A 22829-nucleotide genomic window follows, 5' to 3' on the forward strand; every position below is an offset into this window, starting at 1 on the left:
TTATATTCTGTCGCCATTTGCATTGCCGCTCGGGAACTATGCATATAGCGTTACCTGATTTAATTTTTAGTTCCTTAGACACCTCCTCGCTACGGCGTCACACCTATTAAGCTTCAATAAATTTAACATAACGGACATAAATTCAGTGGTCATAACGAATTAATGTAATTTTATTAATATCATCTAACCTAATGCTGAAATAATTGTCGAAAAAAAAAACAATTTGAATATTGACTGAATTTAAAATATTTATATTTTTTATAAGAAATCAAAGTACTATTACAATATTTAAAAAGAAAAGTTAAAGTTTCCAAACGATGAAGTTCTTATACTTACTTATAAACGCTACAGAAATTTTTATGTTAAGATTTTTAAAAAACAAAGCAAATATACGATACCCAAGAAATTAATAAGGCGGGTAACAATGCTAAACAATTATGGGACACTCTTAAAAAGATTTGTTTTACTTCAAAACCCAAAGAACACAGTTCCTATTTATTATTAAGCGATTCTTCTACAATACAAACATGTAACAATGTTAACAAGTTCTTCGTAAATATCGGTAAAGATCTTGCACATAATATTAAGCAGATTTCTCCACATAAACTTTATTCTACAACTTCTTTTTCAGTAAATTGTTTGTCCTCATTTGTTCTGGAACAAACAGACCAAGACAAAATAACTTCCACTATTATTTCCTTAAAAGCTAACGCTGCCATTGGTTGCGATGGGATTCCGCCAATAATACTCATTAGGTACGCACACATTTTGGCACCAATACTCTGGCACATTTTTAACCAATGTTTTCCCAACGGCATTCAAAAAGGCAATTGTAATCCCTATTTTTAAAAGTGGTGATGCCAAAGAAATAAACAATTACCGCCCTATTGCTATTCCCACTGCCTTGTCAAACGTCCTTGAGCGATTGGTTAGCAAAAGGCTGGTTCGTTATCTCGAACATTTTAGCTTAATTTCTTCCCAACAGTTCGGTTTTAGAATAAAAGCACTATGGAAGCGGTACTTGAGCTCACATATAACGTAGTTAACCATCTGAATAAAAGTGAAGAAATTTTAACCGTTTTTTCGGACCTTGTAAAGGCATTTGACACGGTACCCATACCTTCACTTTTAGTTAAACTGAAGGAATGGGTATTCGTGGAATTCAATTAAATCTTTTCCGGAGCTATCTCTCTGGTCGCTCCCAAATCACTAAAATCAATAGCCACTTGAGTGATGAGCTACCAATTTCCTATGGCGTCCCGCAGGGTAGCATTTTAGGCCCAACCCTCTTTCTCATTTATGATTTATGTAACCTGCGTCTACCCAACTGCAAAATAGTCTCCTTCGCCGATGACACTGCATTAACTTTCTACGGTAAATCTTGGTCTGACCTTTTATCAACTTCCCAACGTGGTTTTGACTGGCTAGTCTCCCACTCTTTAACATTAAATATCTGTAAAACTAAACTTATGACCTATTCAATCCGTTCGCTCACGCAGCCTGTAACACCATTATGTCTTAAAAATAACTCATAGGCACATAAATGCAATGCCACTTGCAACTGCGCATCGATAGTTTCTACTGACAAAATCAAATACCTAGGTATTTACCTAGGTAGGTTCTGGACAAACATCTTAATTTTAAGGAACATGTTAGTTTGCTCACAACAAGGGTTCGCAAACTAATTTTCATCTTTAAAAATCTTCGAAACATTGCTAATTTTTTGCACTAGTAATCCGGAATGTTAACCATGCTTTATGCCAATCAATTATTCTGTACTGTATCAGTTGTTGGGGTGGTATTGCCAAAATAACTTTAAAACCACTGGAAATTGCACAGCGGGCTATTCTGAAGGTGGCATCTTGTCGGCCCATTATTTTTCCAACTATCTTATTGTATAAAGAGTGTGGTGTACTCAGTGTGTGTCATCTTACATCAGCATAAAAAGATACCTTATACACATATCGAAACTCACCGCAAAAATAAAATTTGTAGCTTGTGTACCCCTAAATTTGCCTATACAAAACGATTTTGCTACTTTCTGGGCCCCTACTTGTATAATAAGCTTAACGCAGAAGTGTTCATTCATAACTCACCACTCATTCAGTGTAAAAATTAATTAACATCTTTTTTGCTTAGTAAATCTTACGAAGAAACAGAAGATTTCTTACAAACTTTAATTTGATTTACCTGATTGTCATTGTTACTTGAACCCTACCCCCAAAATTTTATAATTCAACACACACGCACATACACACACGCACACACACACACACACACACACACATTACTAACTCCTTTCCTTTTTTTCTTTTAAGTTACAATTAAAGCTATATAATAGTAATGTCTTAATTTCAATCTGTCTATGTATGTTCCGGGGGCGAGGGCTGGTTATCCTTAATACAGATAAAATCTAGCTAGGATAGCCAGTTCGTCAACTCATTATATGTGCAATTTTGATGAAAGAAATAAACTATATTATTATCATTATTTATTTAATTTTAATATTTAAAATAAATAAATGTTTTATGTTAAATATTAGGTTAACAACTTTAAAAACAAATTATCATCACCACTGCCCATATAAAGGTTCCCAAACAACCAAAATAATGAGTCATTTACAACTGTATTATTCCTACTTAAAACACATTTGAAACAATCAAAAATATTATAAGTAACAAACTTATTTAATATTAACCCATACATTGTGTTTGAGTTGGCCAAAACTCTAAGTATATAGATTAAATTGTAATGTATTTTTGTCTGTCTGTTATGGATCTCTATGGCACTAGGTAGGTGTTTTAGGAGTTTTTCTAGTAATTCTTCTTTCATGCTTTCCGCGAAATGTTCGTGACATGATAGTATGAAGAGCAGATGTAATGAATCTGATGTGAGTTCCAGTTTTGATAGAGTTTGAAGTATTTTTTGTAGATGTTCTGGCCTGAAACGTAAAAGATAATGAATGCTATTTGATTGCTATTTTAAAATGCAAGGAAAACTTTTGCATGATGGTCAATATATATATAGTATCAATTGCAGTTATCGATTATGATAATCGATATCATCAAATCAATAACAATAATCGATATCTCAATCGATATCATTTATCGATATTACAGTTATAAATATATATATATTAATTACATTTTAAAGTAAATAATTTATCTTAAGTAAATAATGTTAGTAAGTATGAATGTAAATAATGTACTAAAGTAAATAATGTTCTTAAGTAAATAATGTATTTAAGTAAAAAATTTACGTAAGTAAATAATGTAAACAAGTAAATAATGTATTTAAGTAAATGATATACTTAAGTAAACAAGTAAATAATGTTTTTAAGTAAATAATGTACTCGAGTAAATAATGTATTTAAGTAAATAATGTACTTAAGTAAATAAGTATGTAAGTAATATATAATCTACTTACATACTTATTTGTATGATTAAATTACTCTCTAATAACATTTTAACTTGCTTTTGGAGCCGAAGCGGCGTATATGTAAGTAAATTATATAAGTAAATAATGTAAATAAGTAAATAATCAGCATCAATCAGCACTTATTTAAAATTATAAGCTTAAATTACTTACTTCAGTTCATCTTTCATCTCGTACGCAAACAGTAGCAACGCATATATTGCTGCAACCTGGAGATCTTGGTTGGCGTGGTAGTCGCTCAGCTTGGACACAGCGCCTTGAGCTGCGAGGATGCTGCACACTCTGTTACCAGAACCTGCCAAGTTGCCCAGTGCCCATGTACATGTCACCTGCAATAGGCATGATGACAGTCAGAATGATAGGCTCAAATATTGCTATTGGCCCTAATATTATAAAGAGGTAACGTTTGTGAGGTTGTGAGTTTGTTACGTTGTAAGGAGTAATCTTTGCATCTACTGAACCATTTTTCAAAATTATTTCACCAATAGAAAGCTACGTTACTGTGGAGTGTCATAGGCTATATATTAACCTGAAAACTGAAAGGAACTTTTCGTGGGAGTCGGATTTACAAAGTAAGACGGAGTAAAAACGGTCGATAGAAAATGTCGAAATCTGCCTTAACGATGAGAGAAATATGATTGAGCAATATAGAAAAGTTGATAATGCCTACAAAAAAGTATAACATATGTATATCTATTATACTTATTTAAAATCGTTAGGTCATGTTTATTGGTAATATTTCAAAAAATTAGGAATTCTTATCAAAATAAGCAAACTAATCGTCTTAAGTATTTAAAACTCCGGCTTTTCGTGGAGTACACCAAATTAAGCTTAATTTTGATAAACAACATTACATCTTATTAGATGTATTGTTGATCAAAGTCAAGTCAAAGTCAAATATTTCTTTATTCAAATAGGCACATAGATGGCACTTTTGATGCGTACATTACATGTAAAATGTGACATAGGATAGCGATAGCGAAAAATAAATTCGTCAACTTAAAACTAAAGCTACATGGATTCCAAACGCGCCCTGGTCTAAGAAGAAGCCCACAACAAACTTAGCCGGGTGTTCTTTTATTTTATCACGTCACATTGTCTTTTATAATTTAGCATGTGATGTTTGGGCTGTATCTGATTTCTTTCAGTAAAAACTGTGGCAGTGGTTTAATAAAAAACTATTCTGTTTGCGGTTTCACAGATGAGTCTCAGAGACAGTACACGTTGTATATAATATAAAGTATTCTATTGTAGGATGAACTATTCTTTTAATCTAAAAGTCAAAACAAAAATGCTGCATTATATTTGAGTGACTAAAATAATTGTAGGAAAGAAGATTGTATGAGTTTTATGTATAGACCATATCATAATATATATATTTTTAATATAATTTATATGTAAACAGCGGTAGAACGAATTTGGGTAGGAATGCCGCTCTAAATCGCCTAAGTCGTGTCTATAATGATCTAGCTCGCGCAAATAACAATATTCATCTATTTTGTCAAAGGCCAAAGGATTTTAAACGTGATTATTTCTCCTCTGTCAAGCAATTCGGACTGCACTTTTGGATTGTAATTTTTAGTTTTCTTTTGTTATTTTTTACTTTTTCTTATTGTAAAATTAGTTTTGTTTAACTTTTTGTATTTTTATTATAGTTTGTAGTGTTTAATATCTTTCATTTTGTAGTAAATGCTGTGCACACCTTTAAGTGGCTAGTCACACTGATTAGAAACAAAGTATTTGTTATTTTCTTTAATACGTACTCATTGTGAACAAGCTGTTGGTGTTCCTTTAAAAAATCAAAAAAATAAAATATAAATATTATGACGGCCGATTGGCGCAGTGGCCCTGCTTTCTGAGTCCAAGGCCGTGGGTCCGATTCCCACAACTGGACAATATTTGTGTGATGAACATAAATGTTTTTCAGTGACTGGGTGTTTATCTATACATTATGAGTATTTATGTATATTATTCATAAAAATATTCATCAGTTATCTTAGTACCCATAACACAAGCTACGCTTACTTTGCGACTAGATGGCGATGTGTTTATTTTCGTAGTATATTTTTTTTATAAAACAATTTTTGATGACTGCGATACAGTGCATCTACTGGTTAAGGCTTCGGCATTCCTTTTCGGGGGCTCCGCTTACTATTCAGAAGTATGTAGGTTTTTAATTAAAGTAATTATACTTTTAACGGTGAAGGAAAACATCATTCTGAGAGTGGTAGTCATCATCATCATCATCACATCAACCGATAGACGTCCACTGCTGGACAAAGGTATTCTGTAGGGAGTTCCAAATTCCACGGTTCTGTGCCGCTTGGATCCAGCGGCTACCTGCGACGCGCTTAATGTCGTCTGTCCACCTCGCTGGGGGCCGACCAACGCTGCGCTTCCCAGTTCGGCAGAGTGATTACGTATCTCGCGACAGACTTGCGACAGGCGTATTCCGGCACCTTGGGACCCCAACGTCCATCCTTTCTCCGAACTATGTGCCCGAGTGATATGAGTGGTGGTAGTACTACTGTTTTATTTTATTCTAATAGTTGTGAAGCAAAGATCAAACTGGTGGTCCACCTGATTATAACGAATGTCTATAAATAGAACAACACTTCGCATGCAAGGAACATATCCTTGAGGCTGCCCCGTTAAGCCTGATAAGCCACAGGTAACCTCACTGCTTGGCAGTAGTATTTACCCAGATAAACTGTGCCACAAAAAGCTCTGCTACTACTACCTATATATTATAAGTATATTATAGATAAGAGACCTCGAGGACATAGCCTGATGCGTTGGTCGGATCAAATCCGCACTGCTCTCGACACCAAAGTGCATACTGCTTTAAACGTTGCTCAAAGCAGAGTCAAATGGCACAAAATCGTCCAAAAGGTTGTAAGTGGAAGGGGTCACGACCCTCAGCAATGAGGAACACGACGTAGAGAGAGAGACTACTACTACCTTGCATCCAAAGTCAGAAGCGAGAGAGTGACCGAGTCATAAAGCCTATTGTATCCGCAATTAAAACACCTAACTTTGGCTATTGAAATTTCAGGTTGTATAGTTACTTACAGCCAATTCAACAGTCAAGTTATCCAAAGCTGCCACCAAGTAGGACCCAGCGGCCTTAGCCACCGCGGTACACACCCTCGCATCCCCCAATGCCAAGTTACAGCAGCACCCAGCAGCTGCGCATTGCCTATCCACCTGAAGACCTGGAAATTTACCTTTTTTTTTTACTACGACGATACACACATCGCCATCTAGCCCAAAGTAGTTTGCGTAGCTTGTGGTATGAGTACTATGATGACTGATGAATATTTTTTTTCATGAATAATATACATAAATACTTATAATATAAATATAAACACCCAGACACTGAAAAACATTCATGTTAATTACACAAACATTTGCCAGTTGTGGGAATCGAACCCTCGGCCTCGGACTCAGTAAGCAGGCTCGCTGGCCACTGCGCCAATCGGCTGCAACCGCTTACTTGAGCAATGGCATATTGATTAAACCAAAGCGGTGATAGTCCAGTGGGTAGAAGAAGGAAGAGCTGGGTTTCCAGCATGCACATTGAACTTTTCTAAGTTATGTGCATTTTAAGCAATTTTAATATCACTTAACTGTCAAGGAAAACTTTGTGAGGAAACCTGCATGCAAATTAAGATTCAAATTGAAAACTTCTATATTCATGTAGGCCTATCACAGGTACTTATGAAGCGTTCATATATATATAATATGTTTAAATAATTTTAAGGGGATGGTGATAACTTCTTTCGCCAACTTAAACCTAAAGCTAGGAGGGTTCCAAACGCGCCCTGGTCTAAGAAGAGCCCACAACAAACTTACCGGTAATTTTTTTTTTTTGTTATCACCATTTCATAGTAAATTTATATTTCTATGAAGTTAGAGCAATTCACACCCAAGCTATTTTATCTTTTAAGTAATCCTTAACGTTATAAGATTTTATTGCAGACCAGTGTTACCTGTTAATTCTCTAACAAGGCCCCTCAAAGCTCCATTTACGTTCAGAAACACTGCACAGTGTTTAACATCGTTAATGAGACCATTTTTCAATGTTCGCAGATCCACAGCAGTGATGGCAGGCTTTGTTTTTAATTTATTAGCTATACTGGCTATGTCTTCTGATGTAATGCTGGAAGTGAATTAATTCATTAAATTGAGTTAATTTAAGGACGTAATATCTTTTGGTGGCTAGTTCCAAAAGATATTACAACTGACAACTACTGCTATATGCAACGGTTACTGGTATGGTATGGTAACTATAAGCTAAGCGATAAGAACGCCTTTGCACACTTTTTTTATTTTGTTTGTTTTCATTTCTTGTTATCTCTTTTAATTTGTGCACTAAAGGCTTTATCTATCTATCTATCCAAAATATGTGGTAACTAAATAAATAATTATTCTGACAATACACACATTGCATTCTAGCCGCATAGCAGGCATATTATTATTATTATATAATAGACTAAACAGCTTTCGCTGATGCTATATCATTTCTTATGCTCTTTGTCTTTTTATAATCTTTATATAATCAGTTTCAGAATAGACTGGACATACATATGTCCAGTCTATTCTTCAACTGATTCAGTGATACTGCAGTCACTACATCTTCAAGCAAGGCATTCCTTATTTGTGTAACTCTATTGCTGATAAAGTGCTTGGAAGGATTAGATAAAGCCTACTGAAATCCAAGTTTGAGACCATAGCCCCTTAATCTTATATTGCATAGCTTGTGTTGTTGCGTTATGTGTACTAAGATAACTGACAAGTATTAAGGTATAGTATACATAAATACTTATAATATATACAGAATTGAATGCTCATTAAACTCATAATATCTAGAGTAAGTATAGTGGCTTTATATACAATGCAACCAGAGAATGCTAAATCTTTTCCAGCAAACAAACTGCTGCTGTTCTTGGTGGCAACCAAACCTTGCTGGGAGATCTGGACAGCTGCATCACATTAGATTATAAGATTATAACCAGTTAACGTGACACCAGGGCTCAGGCAAACCTGAGCCGCAAGCAGAAGAAAAAGACCAGCAACACTATATAAAGATTATAAACAAACTTATATTATTTGTCTGAGTGTTCTGTCTAACTCACTGATTTATAAACATAAATAAAATTTAACTGTATATTGTATACTCAAAATAACAGCTTTTTACTACTTGTAAAGTATATACAGTATTTGTAAAAAAACCTTCACATTTAATTATGTTAATTATATGTAATACCTACCATAACAGCTAATGCACTTTGATTGCAGATTTTTAGGTTGATTTTACAAATAGCAAACATTGACTAGGGACTTTGTTCTCATTTAAAATACCGAACCACCTGCAGCAAGTATCATATTATTGTGTGACCATAGAATTAAGAACATACAGAAACCGTTTACACAACTAATATTGAAGCATCAACACTTTTTTAATTGCTCAATAAGGGTTTTGTTTTCATTTACAAGTCAGACATAAATATGATACTTGCTACAGGTAGTTAAGTGTTTTAATACAAATTAAATTTGTCTGTACACCACCTTATTTCCTTAAGAGAACGTCTCAGATCACTTTCTTCATCCCTGTGCTTCCGACGGTTTATTTTTAATAGATTACGAGTACTGTCTCTTACAAAACTCACTGGCTCAACTTCCATTTTTTTAAATCGTTTAAAATGGATTTCAATTTTCAAATACTTCTCTATTTCTGTTTTCAAACAAGAAACCACCAAAACTGACATAATCAAACTGACATTGACATTTGACAGATTGAAGATAGAGATGTGATCGTATCGACTTATTCGACTGTGTATTCGGATAAAAATTCGAATACAATCTGAATAGACAAATTGTTATACTTGATAACTAAATTAATAATAGCGTAGCTTGTGTTATGGGTACTAAGAATATTTATGAATGTATGAATATTTTAATGAATATAATACACATAATTACTGAGACAGATAAAAACCCAGACACTGAAAAACATTCATGTTTATCATACACACATTTTTCCAGTTGTGGGAATCGAACCCACGGCCTTGGACGCAGAAAGCAGGGTCGCTGCCCATTGCGCCAACTGGCTGTCTTGCTGTATATATGTAGTTATAAAAAAGCCATACATTGGAGATAAATTCCCAAATTACCCCTGCCGAGGTTCGAACCTGGGATCTACAGCGCTCACCACGGCGCCAGAATGAAATTCTTTAGAATGAAACTGTTTCAATACAACTCTACGAATTAGTTTAATATATGTATGACAGACAATTATAATGTAGGTAATAGTTATTGGCTTATTCTATTTGTATTTGGTATACTGCCATCTGTTCCAGAGTTCCAGTCACCGTACCGGTAGCCAGTTATCACACGGTTGATAGTATCCTATATCAAGATAATTAACACGGTACGTCAGAACTCACAGGGTAGGATCACTTCAATAACATTGATCTCGACGGATCGGTCCATATATAGGCCCCCTTTACGGGCATTGTCTAATAATTAGGTTATGGCAGTAAACTGACTAACTATAATTTTACACACAAAATATGGCATAAAATGTTACTAAAATAGTAGCCAGCCAGACTTTAAAAAAAAGGCTTTAAACAACACAAAACATGCAAATTACGTATTTTGTGTGGTTTAAATAATACTATTTTAGAATTACTCCTAACAAATCTTGCAACTGAAGTGGTTGTAAGTGCTCCTTCCATTCAATTGAAGTGTTTAATGAAGAAATTTGATGATTTTTTTAATAAATCAACGGTTTTATATTCTATTTTTTTTTTAAATTTTTGTCGTGCTGTGCACTTTACAGTTAGGTACTTAGTGTTATAATAAGGTACAGAACATAGGAAGTACTTGCTTAGATACCTTAAGGTAGGTATGTTGTGTTTGCAAAAATATAATGAAAAATAAAAGTTTTTGGAATTATATAGGAAGCTTAAACATCGATATTATAACCTAGAATAACTAATCCAAATATAAACGCTGTAATATGTCCACCATTTAAACCGGGCATAAATATAGGTCAACATTAATTATGAATGAGATAGTGTATCTGTTTGTTACCTATGGTCGGCTCAACCACTGTATCGATTTTAAATGAAAGGAGATTGGCCGACTTTGTGTGGCTTGTGGAGCTTACAACTTTTGTACATTGACCAAATGAACATACGGATATTGCTTATTTTTTGTACTTTGGGGAATATTTTATTTCTTTTAATTTCATTCTGTCTGAGCAAAGTAAATTGACTTTAAAAAGCAATATTTTATTAATTAATATCTACTTAGGTAACTATGTGGATTTCCCTAGTGTGAGCAAGGGGGGGTGATTGTGATTATTACAGTGACTTGCGCGAAAACGTCTGACAATAAACATTTGACACGTCAGACAATCGAATATTGATATATAGATATAGATATTGAAAGATATTAATAAAATATAAATAAGTTCAATCAGGGTCGGTACATAATTACTTTTTTATTTAAATACATTTCTTTTAGTAAAACGCGGTACAGGGCCAGATTAAATAAAATAAAATAATTAACTTGTATTAGGTCGCTTTTATTTAGACAAAGACATATATATTTTATATATTTTCGTTATATATTTTCGTTATATTTTCGTTACTTTACAATTAAGACATAAAAATCGCTGATATTTTCCCATCCCCTTTAGCACGCATAAAGAATATGGTTTGCATTCTGGAGATGGGCAAAGAATACAGTTTAGAAGATCACCAGAGTAACGTTCAAAGGGGACTTTTAAAACAAAACCATTGTTACATATGCACAGGTGCACAGCTAAACTGATCTTAGCAAAATTTTACATAGTTAGCATCCTGTAGAGAAAATAGGTTACTTTTAATCTTATTAATACTAATAACTATTACCGTGGGTTTTTAAAAACTGATAAAAGCTAGTATCACATTTATATCTATGGAATAAATTACGAACATATATTCCGTAAATTAAATCCCTATCTTCCTTAAAAGATCGTAAGCAGATCACCAGGAAGTGTCCTGTACGTTTGATGATCACCGACCAGTCAATGACGAGATAAATCCTTAAGTGACTTTAGTATCATAAAATCAGAATACTAGATTCTCATTTTAGCCTATTATGATACTAAGGTACTAAGGAACTGAGTTCGTTGATAAAATAGGTTTAAAAATGTTGCATCTTTTTATTGCGTTAACTGGGAATGGCAATATGTAGCTTTGACTTATAAGCAACGGTTTTAACTTAGTACTTACCCTATTTTATTTTATTTTTATTTATTTATCAATACGTTAAAAAGTTATAAGTTAGGTTAAAAGCACCGAAAAAATCGCAGAGGTTTTTCCTCGGTGCCTGTAAATAGAAGAATAAAAAATCAGCTGTAGGAAAACTGCTACATACTGCTACATTGTAGAACGATAGGAACTAAACCTAGATCGGACCATTACCAAAACGCCGTTTGTTTTCAAAAAATATCTTGTTATATAAATGGATCGATATAACTTGTATTTTTTATGAGCTACAGATTGATTAAAAATCGGCCCTATTTATGAAGGCAGTTGTTAATAACAGCGCATTATGACGTAATATTATGTGTAAATTGATTGCACTGGTGACATCTTCTGGTCTCTTATATTTTTGCATAAAAAAATAGATACTTACCTATAGCAATTTCCCATTACTGTTGCTATTTAATTTCCGTAAAATAATAACCTCGAATTACAATTTGGGAATTTCGGAATTTTCCTCAATATTTAGTAAGGTAGTAAAATACACAGTGAAATATTCTGCTAACGTTTTTGTCGTTAAAACTAAGCCATCATAACTTGATCTTCAGGATTCAATTACGAGATAAATGGCTTTCTCTCGGACTCATTAATCAAATTCGCGAACTCCGCTTCGTTATCAGCATCCCTAGCTCTAATTGTTTTGTTTTTAGACTTATTTGGAAATACATGACGCATCAGTTTTATACAACAGGTGTTTTTTAAATGCAATAATGTGCATTGACTTATTTATTGCAGGTAAAAGCAAAAAAAAATATATTTTTAAATACAATTGCCGGTACGGGTAATTTCAATTTGATTTTTGAATTGGTTGGAACGTGCTAGCGAGGATTAGCACAATAAAATAATAACAACAAGCTTTTATAGCGGTTTTAAAACTAATTGTTAACATGATCATGATAGTACCTATATGGAAGATTTTAGCTACGATTAAAAATAAATGTATGATTCTGTAATAAAAGAAAATGTAACATCAAACCCGTTTATTCGCATACATTACTATTACTTCACATGTAAATTACTTATTTGTTAAATATACACGACGAGCATAAGACGAGAGGAACCGGGGTAGTTTCTCATCTAGATTATATTATTTACAACAATAATACATTTCTATGAGAATATTTTAGATCTACGCTTTTCATTGAATATGTATATTATGTTAATATACAAGAACTTGATAAAGTTTAGTACATTGCTTAGTTTATTGATATAATATTTATAATATTTACAAAGATTAACAATTTTATATTCATTTAGCTTATTTTTACCAGCTGAAATAAAATAAAACATGCTAAGTATTAAATATAAGCAATTTATATTTTTAGAATACGTTCAGCAGGAAAAGGCTTTCGTTTCTGTCAAATGAAGTGGCAAAAGAAATAGTTTTGTTAAACTATACGAAAGAAAAAAAACTTATATTAATAACTGAACTGAAAAATAGTTATTAGTTTCAAATTATGTCAACAATAAATACATAAATAATATAGGTATGCACCAAGAGATTTTCCATGTTCCTACTTATTAAATTTTCAGTGTCTGTAAAATACTTAATAACCTTATGGTATGCTAAAATATCTGGTCCGAATTAAAAGAATTCAATTTTTTTATAGAAGGGTAGGTAGGTAGGTTATGTTGATAAATAGTTGAACATTTTTATTAGAGTTATATGGATTGGGTCTAACAAGGAAATTACGAATGGAAATTACGTAGCAAGTTGTAACAATGATAAAATTTGAAATTGGATAAAGATGATGAAGCATGATAAATTTTAATCAACACTTACAAATCTTACAACGATTTATATGAAGACATCTTAATATCTAATTAGTAAAAATGCTCGTGTGGACAAAAAGTGGCTCCCACATCATAAATCCGACTAAGACTTCTAGCAAGTCGAACAAAAAAATACTTATACCACAAATAAAACCTAAAAGTATTTTGAAATGAAAATATTTTGATATGTTTTTATTAACATTTTTTTTATAAACGGGTTATTTTTACTTATTCTATACTAAAGCGCATATAACGTTTTAATAGGTACTTATAATAAATGTAATTAGTCCAAGTTTAAGGATAAGAATAATAGGTAGAAGAGAGAGAAACGATATCACATACATGTACTTTACCGTGGTTTTTCTCGTCCTGGCTCAAATGCTGCGCCTTGTATATTTATTATATTATTTACTCAATAATCTTATGATACAATCAATACTACACAATATAATAAAAACATTTATCTGTCACTTTATATACAATATCACTATTTGTCTTTTGTTTTATATATACATTATAATCCTTAACTATTTACAAAAGACCTGACTTATATTATGAGTCTACATAAATATGTTTGATATTCACAAAGATCACTAACGTTATTTCGTCAAATTCGTTGGCGATACATATATCTAAAGAGTTTACACATTACATATTAATTAATGACGTAAATACTAAATTTGATTATTCCCAGTCTGGACATCGATCAGCTTTATTTTAGTTTCGTGCCACCTGTATCAAATTTTGTGATAAGTAGGGATTTAAACAAATGTCCTATATCACCTAGACCGTTATATTGCTGTGAATAAATTATTACGTACCTACGTATTTGGTATGTGTAAATATTAGTATACACAGAAACACAGCTGTCTTCGCGAGTCACGTGATAAACTAGTGGGTACTACATCGTAACAATGTTTAGAAATTCTACATTGATTATTTATTTATGTAAACATATAAGTATTGTAAAACCTTTAAATGGAAGGATAATATTATACACGTCGATTGTGTTATCGTCTTACATTTACACTTTAATTCATCCAATGTAAAGGATTGCGAAGCGAATTTCAAATTATTATATTTATTTTACTAACCAATACGATTAATACGCTGGTGGTAGCTATATGACAGAATATAGCTACCACCATCGCATTGCATCCCTGCGGTCGTTCTTATGCGCAATAAACAAAAAACAGGTCGGAGAAACATACATAAAAATAGAGAGAGAGAAAAAAATAAAATGAATTTAAAATATACACACATTTAAAAAATAAAGGCTATAATTATTAAATAATAAAATAAATACTAGAATAAATTAAATAACAAAAGTATTTTATATTATTACAGGTTCGGATCTGGTGCACTTTTTAACCATGTTTAAAAAATATGTTGTCAGGGGAAGCTTGAGCGACGATTCTAATGTTCCTATTATTAGAATTTTGGACGGTTTCCCAGAAACTCACAATTCTTTTACGAAGCACAGCGTGGAACAGCGGGGACTCCGGAATAGGCAAACATGCCCGACTCACTACAATAACTCGCCTTTTTTTAACAATATGCGCAAAATGACTCTGAAGGTTTTGGTGTAGCTTATCTACAACTGCATTTGCTGCTGCTTTGTATACTGCTGTTTAATTTATTATTAAATAAGAATTGCTTACTATGGGCCCCGTAAGAAAGCTCAGTATGAGGGCGACTGGGAATTAACTGGAAACAAGCCACTCAAATCAGAATTCAATTAGATTTTTACCAGCTGGCTGTAGGCATTTGTAACATTAATTGGGTCGCCGATGTAAGACGCAAAAAAATTCACCACACAAGTAATTTGAAAAGAAGAAGAAACCTCGACTCAACATTCGTCGCGTGGTCGGTCCCTTTTAATACATAACATGTTATCCAACCTGTATGGTCGGGTACGTGTTAAAAGTATGTTTCTAGCTTTAGTCTGAGAGCATGGCTTGAAAGCCAGTTTATTTTACTTATCAGTTAAGCTACATTAGTAAGAAAATCGTTGTAAAGAACGGTATCAGGGGGAATGAAATTAAATAACCGGTTAATCCGCTGGTCCTTGTGTGATCGTTGACTGGGTTGATTGACCGGCGCGGTAGAGACACGTTCTGTCGAAGTCGCTTTGAATCCGTGTACACGTCCCTAATAGTAATAGAGCGGGTTGAGGTAGCGTTCCGAAATCAATTTGGAATGAAAATGGTTCAGTCTAAATAAATGTCGTTTCCGAGCCCTATGTGAGATCGCAAGCGGCAACAACAAGCGGTCTAAACAACTGAGTTCCGCATCAGACCACAATCGGCTTACGTTCCTTTAGTTTGCAAGAGCAGCTTTTCTTCTTAAAGCAATTATTGTTCCCGCCGGCCACCACGTCGTTGAGGGACTTCGACGACTCCCGTTGCTATAAGCCCTCGCGTTTCTCGTTCGTTGAGCGCACTTTCTTGTCTTCGCGGTTTATCTTCACACTGTTGCATTTTACACCTTAACATAAACAGACATCATCAACATATAAAAGTCTGCTGGACTAAAAGCCTCTTCCACCGGGAGGATTCGCCCATTATCACCACGCTGGGCTGGCCAGTTCTCTGTTATATTCGCTTAGTCGCCTCGTACGACATCCACTGTATTCGGATCTGTCAAACGGCATACAAATAAATTTCACCACATAAAAAACTCACCATGCCGGGTAGTTTAACTAAATTAGAACACAGTTGTAACCACCCCTTCTCTTCCCTCGTACGAGGTGACTTAGAAAATATAACAGAGACGGGGCAGAAGCGTCCTCAATGTTACTACTACCACCTACTACGATCAAGGGTGTCTGACCAGCTTGGCGATTATGGGCAAACCCTCCCGTTGGAATAGGCGAGCTTATTGATGATAGAAAACGAATTAGTTTTGCATGGGAAAACGAAATCACAAAAAATCAAACAACTGCAATTGAGTATGCAGAGCGAGCAAGAGACTGTTTATCCTAGCCTGTTGGATCCCCATTCTCACTTCAGCTTTTTACTTCAACAGATCTCCCCACTGGCTCTTTCTATCATGATATGCAATCTAATCGAAAATAAACAATTAAACCAGCTCAGTAATTCAAATTCCCGTATCTAGGCTTTTGTACGCTTCTGATAATTTGTTTCCTTAGCAGTTTGTATACTACATTGTGAATCGGTGTTTCCAGCGTTTGATGTTATAAACAGTTTATGGTATAAATATAAAGGCATTTCAAATAGTTTGGTTTTGAGATAGAACGATAGCTTTGATAATTCCCCATTTCTATATTTAAGGTCATAATTTGATACGAAATATTGGTTCTATATCCGTTATAATCCGATATAATCTAATCATATTCTATAAAGTTATTATAAGAGCTTTGTCTTTTGCAGCTGGGGTTCGAGGGTTTCGAGGTTCATAGGCAAATGACGTAGCTCAAGTGGTAATGGGCGGGGTAGGTACATACTTCTTCTGACCCAGGGGTAGTAATATTACTCTTAAAAGAAGACTTCAGCGATATACTGGTACCACTTTGTTACTTATCGAAATAAACTATTTAAAAATTAAAAAAAATAGCTTGGAGAACTGATAGAGATTGGGGTTGGGGGGCCAACCCCAGATCAGGAAGTAAAGATCTCTAATGTTTTATACGTTCATAATAAAATGGGAAAATGAGAAAAACGAGCTAGAAACATTCCGCGGGTGTATAGCGAGTCGTGGGTGGTATTTTCACAGTTTCTTGACACAATGCACTTCAAACAATGATAGCTGAATGCGGATTTCGTATGTTCTTGATTCAATGACTTCTATGATGTTTTAAGAACGCGAATTTTTAATGTACGTACCTTCACTATCATTTTTTTCATGTTTATCTTTAACTTTGTCGCTGGTATCTTTCTTCTCGTCTTTAACGTTGACTCCATTTTTGGCCTGGACGGTTTGACCGTTGGTGAGTTTGTTGAACTCCACCGGGTCTGTTTGTGTTTCTTTATCGGCACATGGCGGTTCTGCAGAGATGTAATATCATGTTCACTACAAAATATAAATGCAGTATTTAAGCGGTAATACCCTAGTAGTAAGCTAGTAGAAAGGGTGGTTGGGTTGACTTTCGGGGTGGCGAGTTGGAATCCCAGCACGCACATCTTACTATTCTAATCTATGCGCGTTTTAAATAATTAAAATATCATAGTTATTTATAAGTTCCACGACAAAGGAAAACATTGTTCTCCATAATACACTTAAAGCTAAATCCTTCTCGTCGAGGTTGATATGATTATGATGATGATAAAAGTCGAAATTTTACCATTTTCCCCAATTTAATTTTCTTACAGCAATGCTGCTTACCGGCATAAATTAGATAGTACTTCCCGGACGAGCTCTGTCACAAAAAGCTACCCATCTACTGTTATGAGAGAGGAGACCTGTACCCAGCAGTCAATGATAATAAGATTTTTTAGGTTAGATCATTACTATGATCCTTGCTACATTGTATTAAAAGGTGATGATGATATGGTTTCGTAGGCAGAAAAGAGTTAATGTCACCACTCACTCTTGTTGGGCGGGTGCGGTATTGCGAGGGCGGCGGGTGGCTTGCGGCTGTAACGCACCGGCATGATGCTCTGCCGCACGTTGCGTTCTGGACGCACCAGAATTATGTAAAGCTGCAACAACACTGTTGGTGACTGGGGGAGAAGAGATCCCACAACGCGAATTTGGCAACAATATAGAGCACTGCGCTGAAAAGCGGTGATAGCCTGGTGTCTTCGGACTTCCGCTTGATTCTGAATGCCAATACGCACCTCCAAATTTTCTGAGTTTTGTGGGTTTTAAGCAATATCCCAGTACCTCCGAATTTTAGGGTTTCAAGCAACTGAAATATCACTTGCTTTAACTGTGAAGGAAAAACATCTTGTGGAAACCTGCATGTCTGAGAGTTCTCCACAATGTTCTCAAAGATGTGTAAAGTCTACCAATTCGCATTTGGCCAGCGTGATGGCCTTAACCGTTCTTATTCGGAGAGAAAACCTTTGCTATATAGTGGGCTGATGATGCTGGAATACCTTGGGTGAGAACAGGCAGACAAGAGTGACGCTGGCGCTGAGGGAGATGGTGACCGCCATGCTGGTGATGCGAAGCGGCACGTGGCTCGCCGTGCCGAAGTACAGCGGCACGAAGGCGAGCCATATCACGCACGTCGTGTACATGGTGAAACCTGACGGATAATAACGGACATAACAGATACAAAAAAATCAATACAAGCAATATTATATTATAATATTGGTCCACAGAATTAAGAATGTCCAGAATCTTGATTCAGCCATTATTGCATGCAGTGCATTGTGTCCAGAAACTCTGAAAACCTCAGTTCACACCCTCGGAAAGTCGCTAGCTGACAAACTTTTTCTCAATCCCCCATTTTATGGTAAACATTTAGAACGGTAGAAGTAAAATAATTACCACGCCGCTTTAAGTGTTTCGCAGTTGATAGTAGTTATTTTACCTCTAATGTTCTAAGCGTTTACCATAAAAAGTAAAAATGAGAAAAAGTTAGTGAGTTTGCAACAGTCCGCGGCCGTGCAGTCAGGCATGCGGTTCACTGTTTTTGGACACAATACCCTTCATGCAATAATGTCTGAATGAGGGTTAAATATATTTTAATTCTATGACTCTAATATAAGCTTTTAGCATTACTTTGTTTCAGCATTCACTGATGTCAAACTTAAGTGATTAAAAATTGAGTACAAGTCATAAATTTGGGGAGCGTTCGGCAAAGTTTTCGAGTATGCTGGAATTACATTACAATGGGCCCCGGGGCAATAATTTTGGACAAGTTTTGTTTTGATATATTAGCGACCTTGCTTGCTGTATCGATGTGATAATAAATTAAGCTATAAATAACATTCCCGCACATATGGCCTAAAATCCAGCGTATTCAACTACGATCACGTGGTCTGGGTTTGTTTCCCTGGTCGAGCCAAGATTAAGGTATTGGATTCTTCCGTTAAAAATTATAAGAAGATTGTTGCCTGGAAGAAATCGTTGTTTTGTTAGGTATACCTACTTTTCTTTTTTATGTACTTTTTGTTGTGTGCAACAGAATTATATTCATTCATTCATTCATTTTAAATACCAGCACGTCAATCCGTCGGTCCCGGTTATTCTCACTACCCATGTGGTTATATTAGTTATAAATAAATAAATAAATATACTACGACAATACACAACGCCATTTAGCCCCAAAGTAAGCGTAGCTTGTGTTATGGGTAGTAAGATGAATGATGAATATTTTTATCAATAATATACATAAATACCTATAATATACATATTAACTTGCTTACTTGTCTTATACCCAGACACTGAAAAAAAATTATGTTCATCACATAAATATTTTCCAGTGTTGGGAATTGAACTCACGGCCTCGGACTCAGAAATCAGGGTCGCTGCCAACTGCGCCAGTCGGCCGTCAAAGTTAAAGCCCATCGACCGGCACTGAAGATGAACGGTGGGTCTACGTCTCAAAACCCACTCTTTTATTCGAGAGGAAGCCTGGATAAGGTTCTAGAGCATCCCAACCGAGAAAAAACAGTGGAGAAAGTGGCGTTAAATAGGTGCAAAAATTTAAAAAAGTGCGCCACGTTAAGATTCTAATAAGAATCGATGGAGTAAACGATCCCAAATTCAATATCTATCAGAGGATGTCGATTTGTTTAAAATTACGTCAATAATAACGAAAAAAGATTTGACCTGTATTTCCACATTGGAATTCGGTTAACATCGTAGCAAATTAATTAGACTATTGGGTTTGTGGAACAATTCCTGAACAAGGATCGTTGCTTCATGCGCATCGCTCATTATGGCGCTGTTTCGCTATTGTATATACCATTGTTCACATCGCATTGTGAACTGTGAACTTGCTCACCCAACTCATGTAGGGATAGCTGCATTAGGCCACGCGCTCGTTACCATAACTAAAATAATTTTTTTTTACTTGTCTTATAATGAAAACAATCTTTTTGTTATATTTTACTTGTCTTAAAATGGAAACAATCTTTTTGACATATTTGGTGTAAAAAGTTCATTTTCAAATAATAAAGGAAATCTTTTGTGTATTGTGTTGATTTTTATTTACTTAATCTACTCTTTGTATCCTTTATTTAACATTATTGCCAACATTAAAACACCCAATCTCTTAATAACCATCCAAACGCATGATATAATGCTGTACTGAATTTCATTAGAGTTTTATAATACCACTCCTTTTTTTTTCTGTTGCGCAAAGGGTATACTATACAGACAGCCATATTCTTATTGCTAAATTTAAAAAACGAACATCTGTATAAATTTCAAAAAAAGAATGCTGCTAGCTTATTCTGTGGTACACACACCTTCAAAGCACTGACCTCTATATAGTATAATAGAGGTCAGTGCTCTAATGTAATGTTGGCGATTGATACGTGACAGCTGCACCATATTACATGTTGTGACCTGACAGGGGTCATAGTCATTACGTAATTAATGGACGTCCACACTGCGGGACCTTTAGGGGTGTGGCAGTTATATTAAAACCTTACCCCTAATCTGTTTCTACGTGGAATCGTACCGGAACGCTTAATCTTTTAGGCGTCTTTGACCGTAGGTTGAGACTGCTACTTGCAAATTTAGAAATTATAAATTCCCATATTGCTACTGCTGGGATCAAACCTGGAACCTCTGCTTTAAATAATACCACAACGCTCATTGCAGGGACTCTGTCAAGCATCGAATGGTGCTTTATAGTATACAGTTTTTATATCATAATTCGTTATAATTCAAATATTTTGTTTTTCCAAATAATTAATCCTAAGTAAGTATTATCTTTAAATGTTTTTATTGGTCTGTGGTTGCGCCAAGTTATAATTAGGCCTTAAATATTAAATTAAAAATGACATCGTTCCTATTCTCCCATTTCCAACCAAAAAACAGAACTGAACGAGGATGCCGGCGCCCTAAAAACACTAGAACGCCGCGTTGCCAATTGAATTAAGAAATGCAAATGATTAAGACGTTTGCGCGCTTCTTCTTTTTGCGCTTGCGAAAAGTAACGGGCGAAAGTACGAGATAACTGGCTCCTTGAAATTAAACCGTATAATATATATACCTTAGACGGTTCCATAAGATATTCCGTTTAAGCATAATTATTACTGTTGGTGCCAAGACACTACAACACAAGTGGTGGATATTAGAGCCAACGGACGGCACGGTCCTACCGGATACCCATGAAAAACCTTTAATGTCTTTCCTTTACTCTTATTCCTTCGCATCATTCTTTTTGTACACCAATTTACCGCAAAAATTAGCGTCCACTCATCGGTGATAAAAATCTTAAAATAACTTAATATAACTTGGCGCATACAGTCTGTTTTATTGGCATTATTATAAACAGTATCTAAGGCATAAAAAATTAGACGAATTGCATTCATAAATAGAGTATGTCCACTGCTGGACTAAAAGCCTCTGCCAAGGGGACCGTTTAGCCATAATCCCCACGCTGGGCAGACAGGTTGGTGATGGCAGTAGGTAGTTGTAGTAGCACAAAAGTCTCTGTTTCCCACTCCCCCTTATATTTGAAGGAATACAGAACAAAAAAGTGTTTTATTCACGTTCTCCAAACACTACTGCATTAACCAAAAACAGCGCTATCTTTTTCTACAGGGACCATAGTAAAAAGGTTACAATTAATTTATGGTCTGTCAATTAAGTTTAGAGATTTGTGTACAACAAAATTGGAACCATTATCTGCAGCTGTGACCCATACGCCATTGGGTGCCTGGCAGATACGGTTATGTAGCGATGAGGCCGGCAAATTGTTAATCTATTTCCTACGCTGTGTTGTTTGTTTTCTTTTACGTACACATATAATTAAAAACATACAGAATCCTCATTCAGTCATTATAGCATGCAGACCATTGTGTCCAAAAACAAAGAAAATGCCCCGAGCGGGTCTAACTTCACACCCGCGGAATGTTGCTAGCTCACAAACTTTACAGGTAAAATAATTAATGTTAACTGCTAAATGTTTGAAGTGACTAACGGCCTGTTCGAGAAACACTACTAAAGTTCGGTTCGGTAAAGATGGTTCTATATTAGTTTTTAATTCTTTGTACGTGCACTTAGATTTGGTTTACAATATTACTGTGCTCATTCATTCAGTCGTGATAAAAAGTATCGGATCGGTCGTGAGTCAATTAAGATATTTTTTTTTTAATTAATTATATATTATACCATTATTTAAATAGATTATCTTTTAAAGATTTTAAACTACGA

The 22829-nt window shown here is 34.8% G+C and overlaps 2 protein-coding genes across 2 annotated transcripts in view; both read right to left on the reverse strand.

Annotated features, from left to right (window-relative positions):
• Window positions 1–2538: 2538 nt before the first annotated feature.
• Window positions 2539–9183, reverse strand: LOC120628757. The gene is made up of 5 exons (XM_039897366.1): window positions 9007–9183; window positions 7428–7597; window positions 6508–6650; window positions 3589–3764; window positions 2539–2941 (listed from the first exon to the last, which is right to left on the reverse strand). The coding sequence occupies exons 1-5, from the start codon at window positions 9120–9122 to the stop codon at window positions 2539–2541; spliced, it is 1008 nt and encodes a 335-aa protein (XP_039753300.1). The 5' UTR covers window positions 9123–9183.
• A 5710-nt stretch (window positions 9184–14893) lies between these two features.
• LOC120629004 (metabotropic glutamate receptor 2-like) overlaps window positions 14894–22829 on the reverse strand; it is a 120144-nt gene continuing 112208 nt past the window's right edge. The window contains exons 15-18 of the mRNA XM_039897721.1: window positions 18587–18738; window positions 18076–18187; window positions 17372–17533; window positions 14894–16013 (exon numbers count right to left, since the gene is read on the reverse strand). Of these exons, the coding sequence (XP_039753655.1) occupies window positions 15934–16013; window positions 17372–17533; window positions 18076–18187; window positions 18587–18738 (506 nt within the window). The 3' untranslated portion in view covers window positions 14894–15933. The remainder of the gene's footprint in view (window positions 16014–17371; window positions 17534–18075; window positions 18188–18586; window positions 18739–22829) is intronic.

Source organism: Pararge aegeria, chromosome 13 (genome assembly GCF_905163445.1).
Source record: "Pararge aegeria chromosome 13, ilParAegt1.1, whole genome shotgun sequence".
Lineage (NCBI taxonomy): Eukaryota > Metazoa > Arthropoda > Insecta > Lepidoptera > Nymphalidae > Pararge > Pararge aegeria.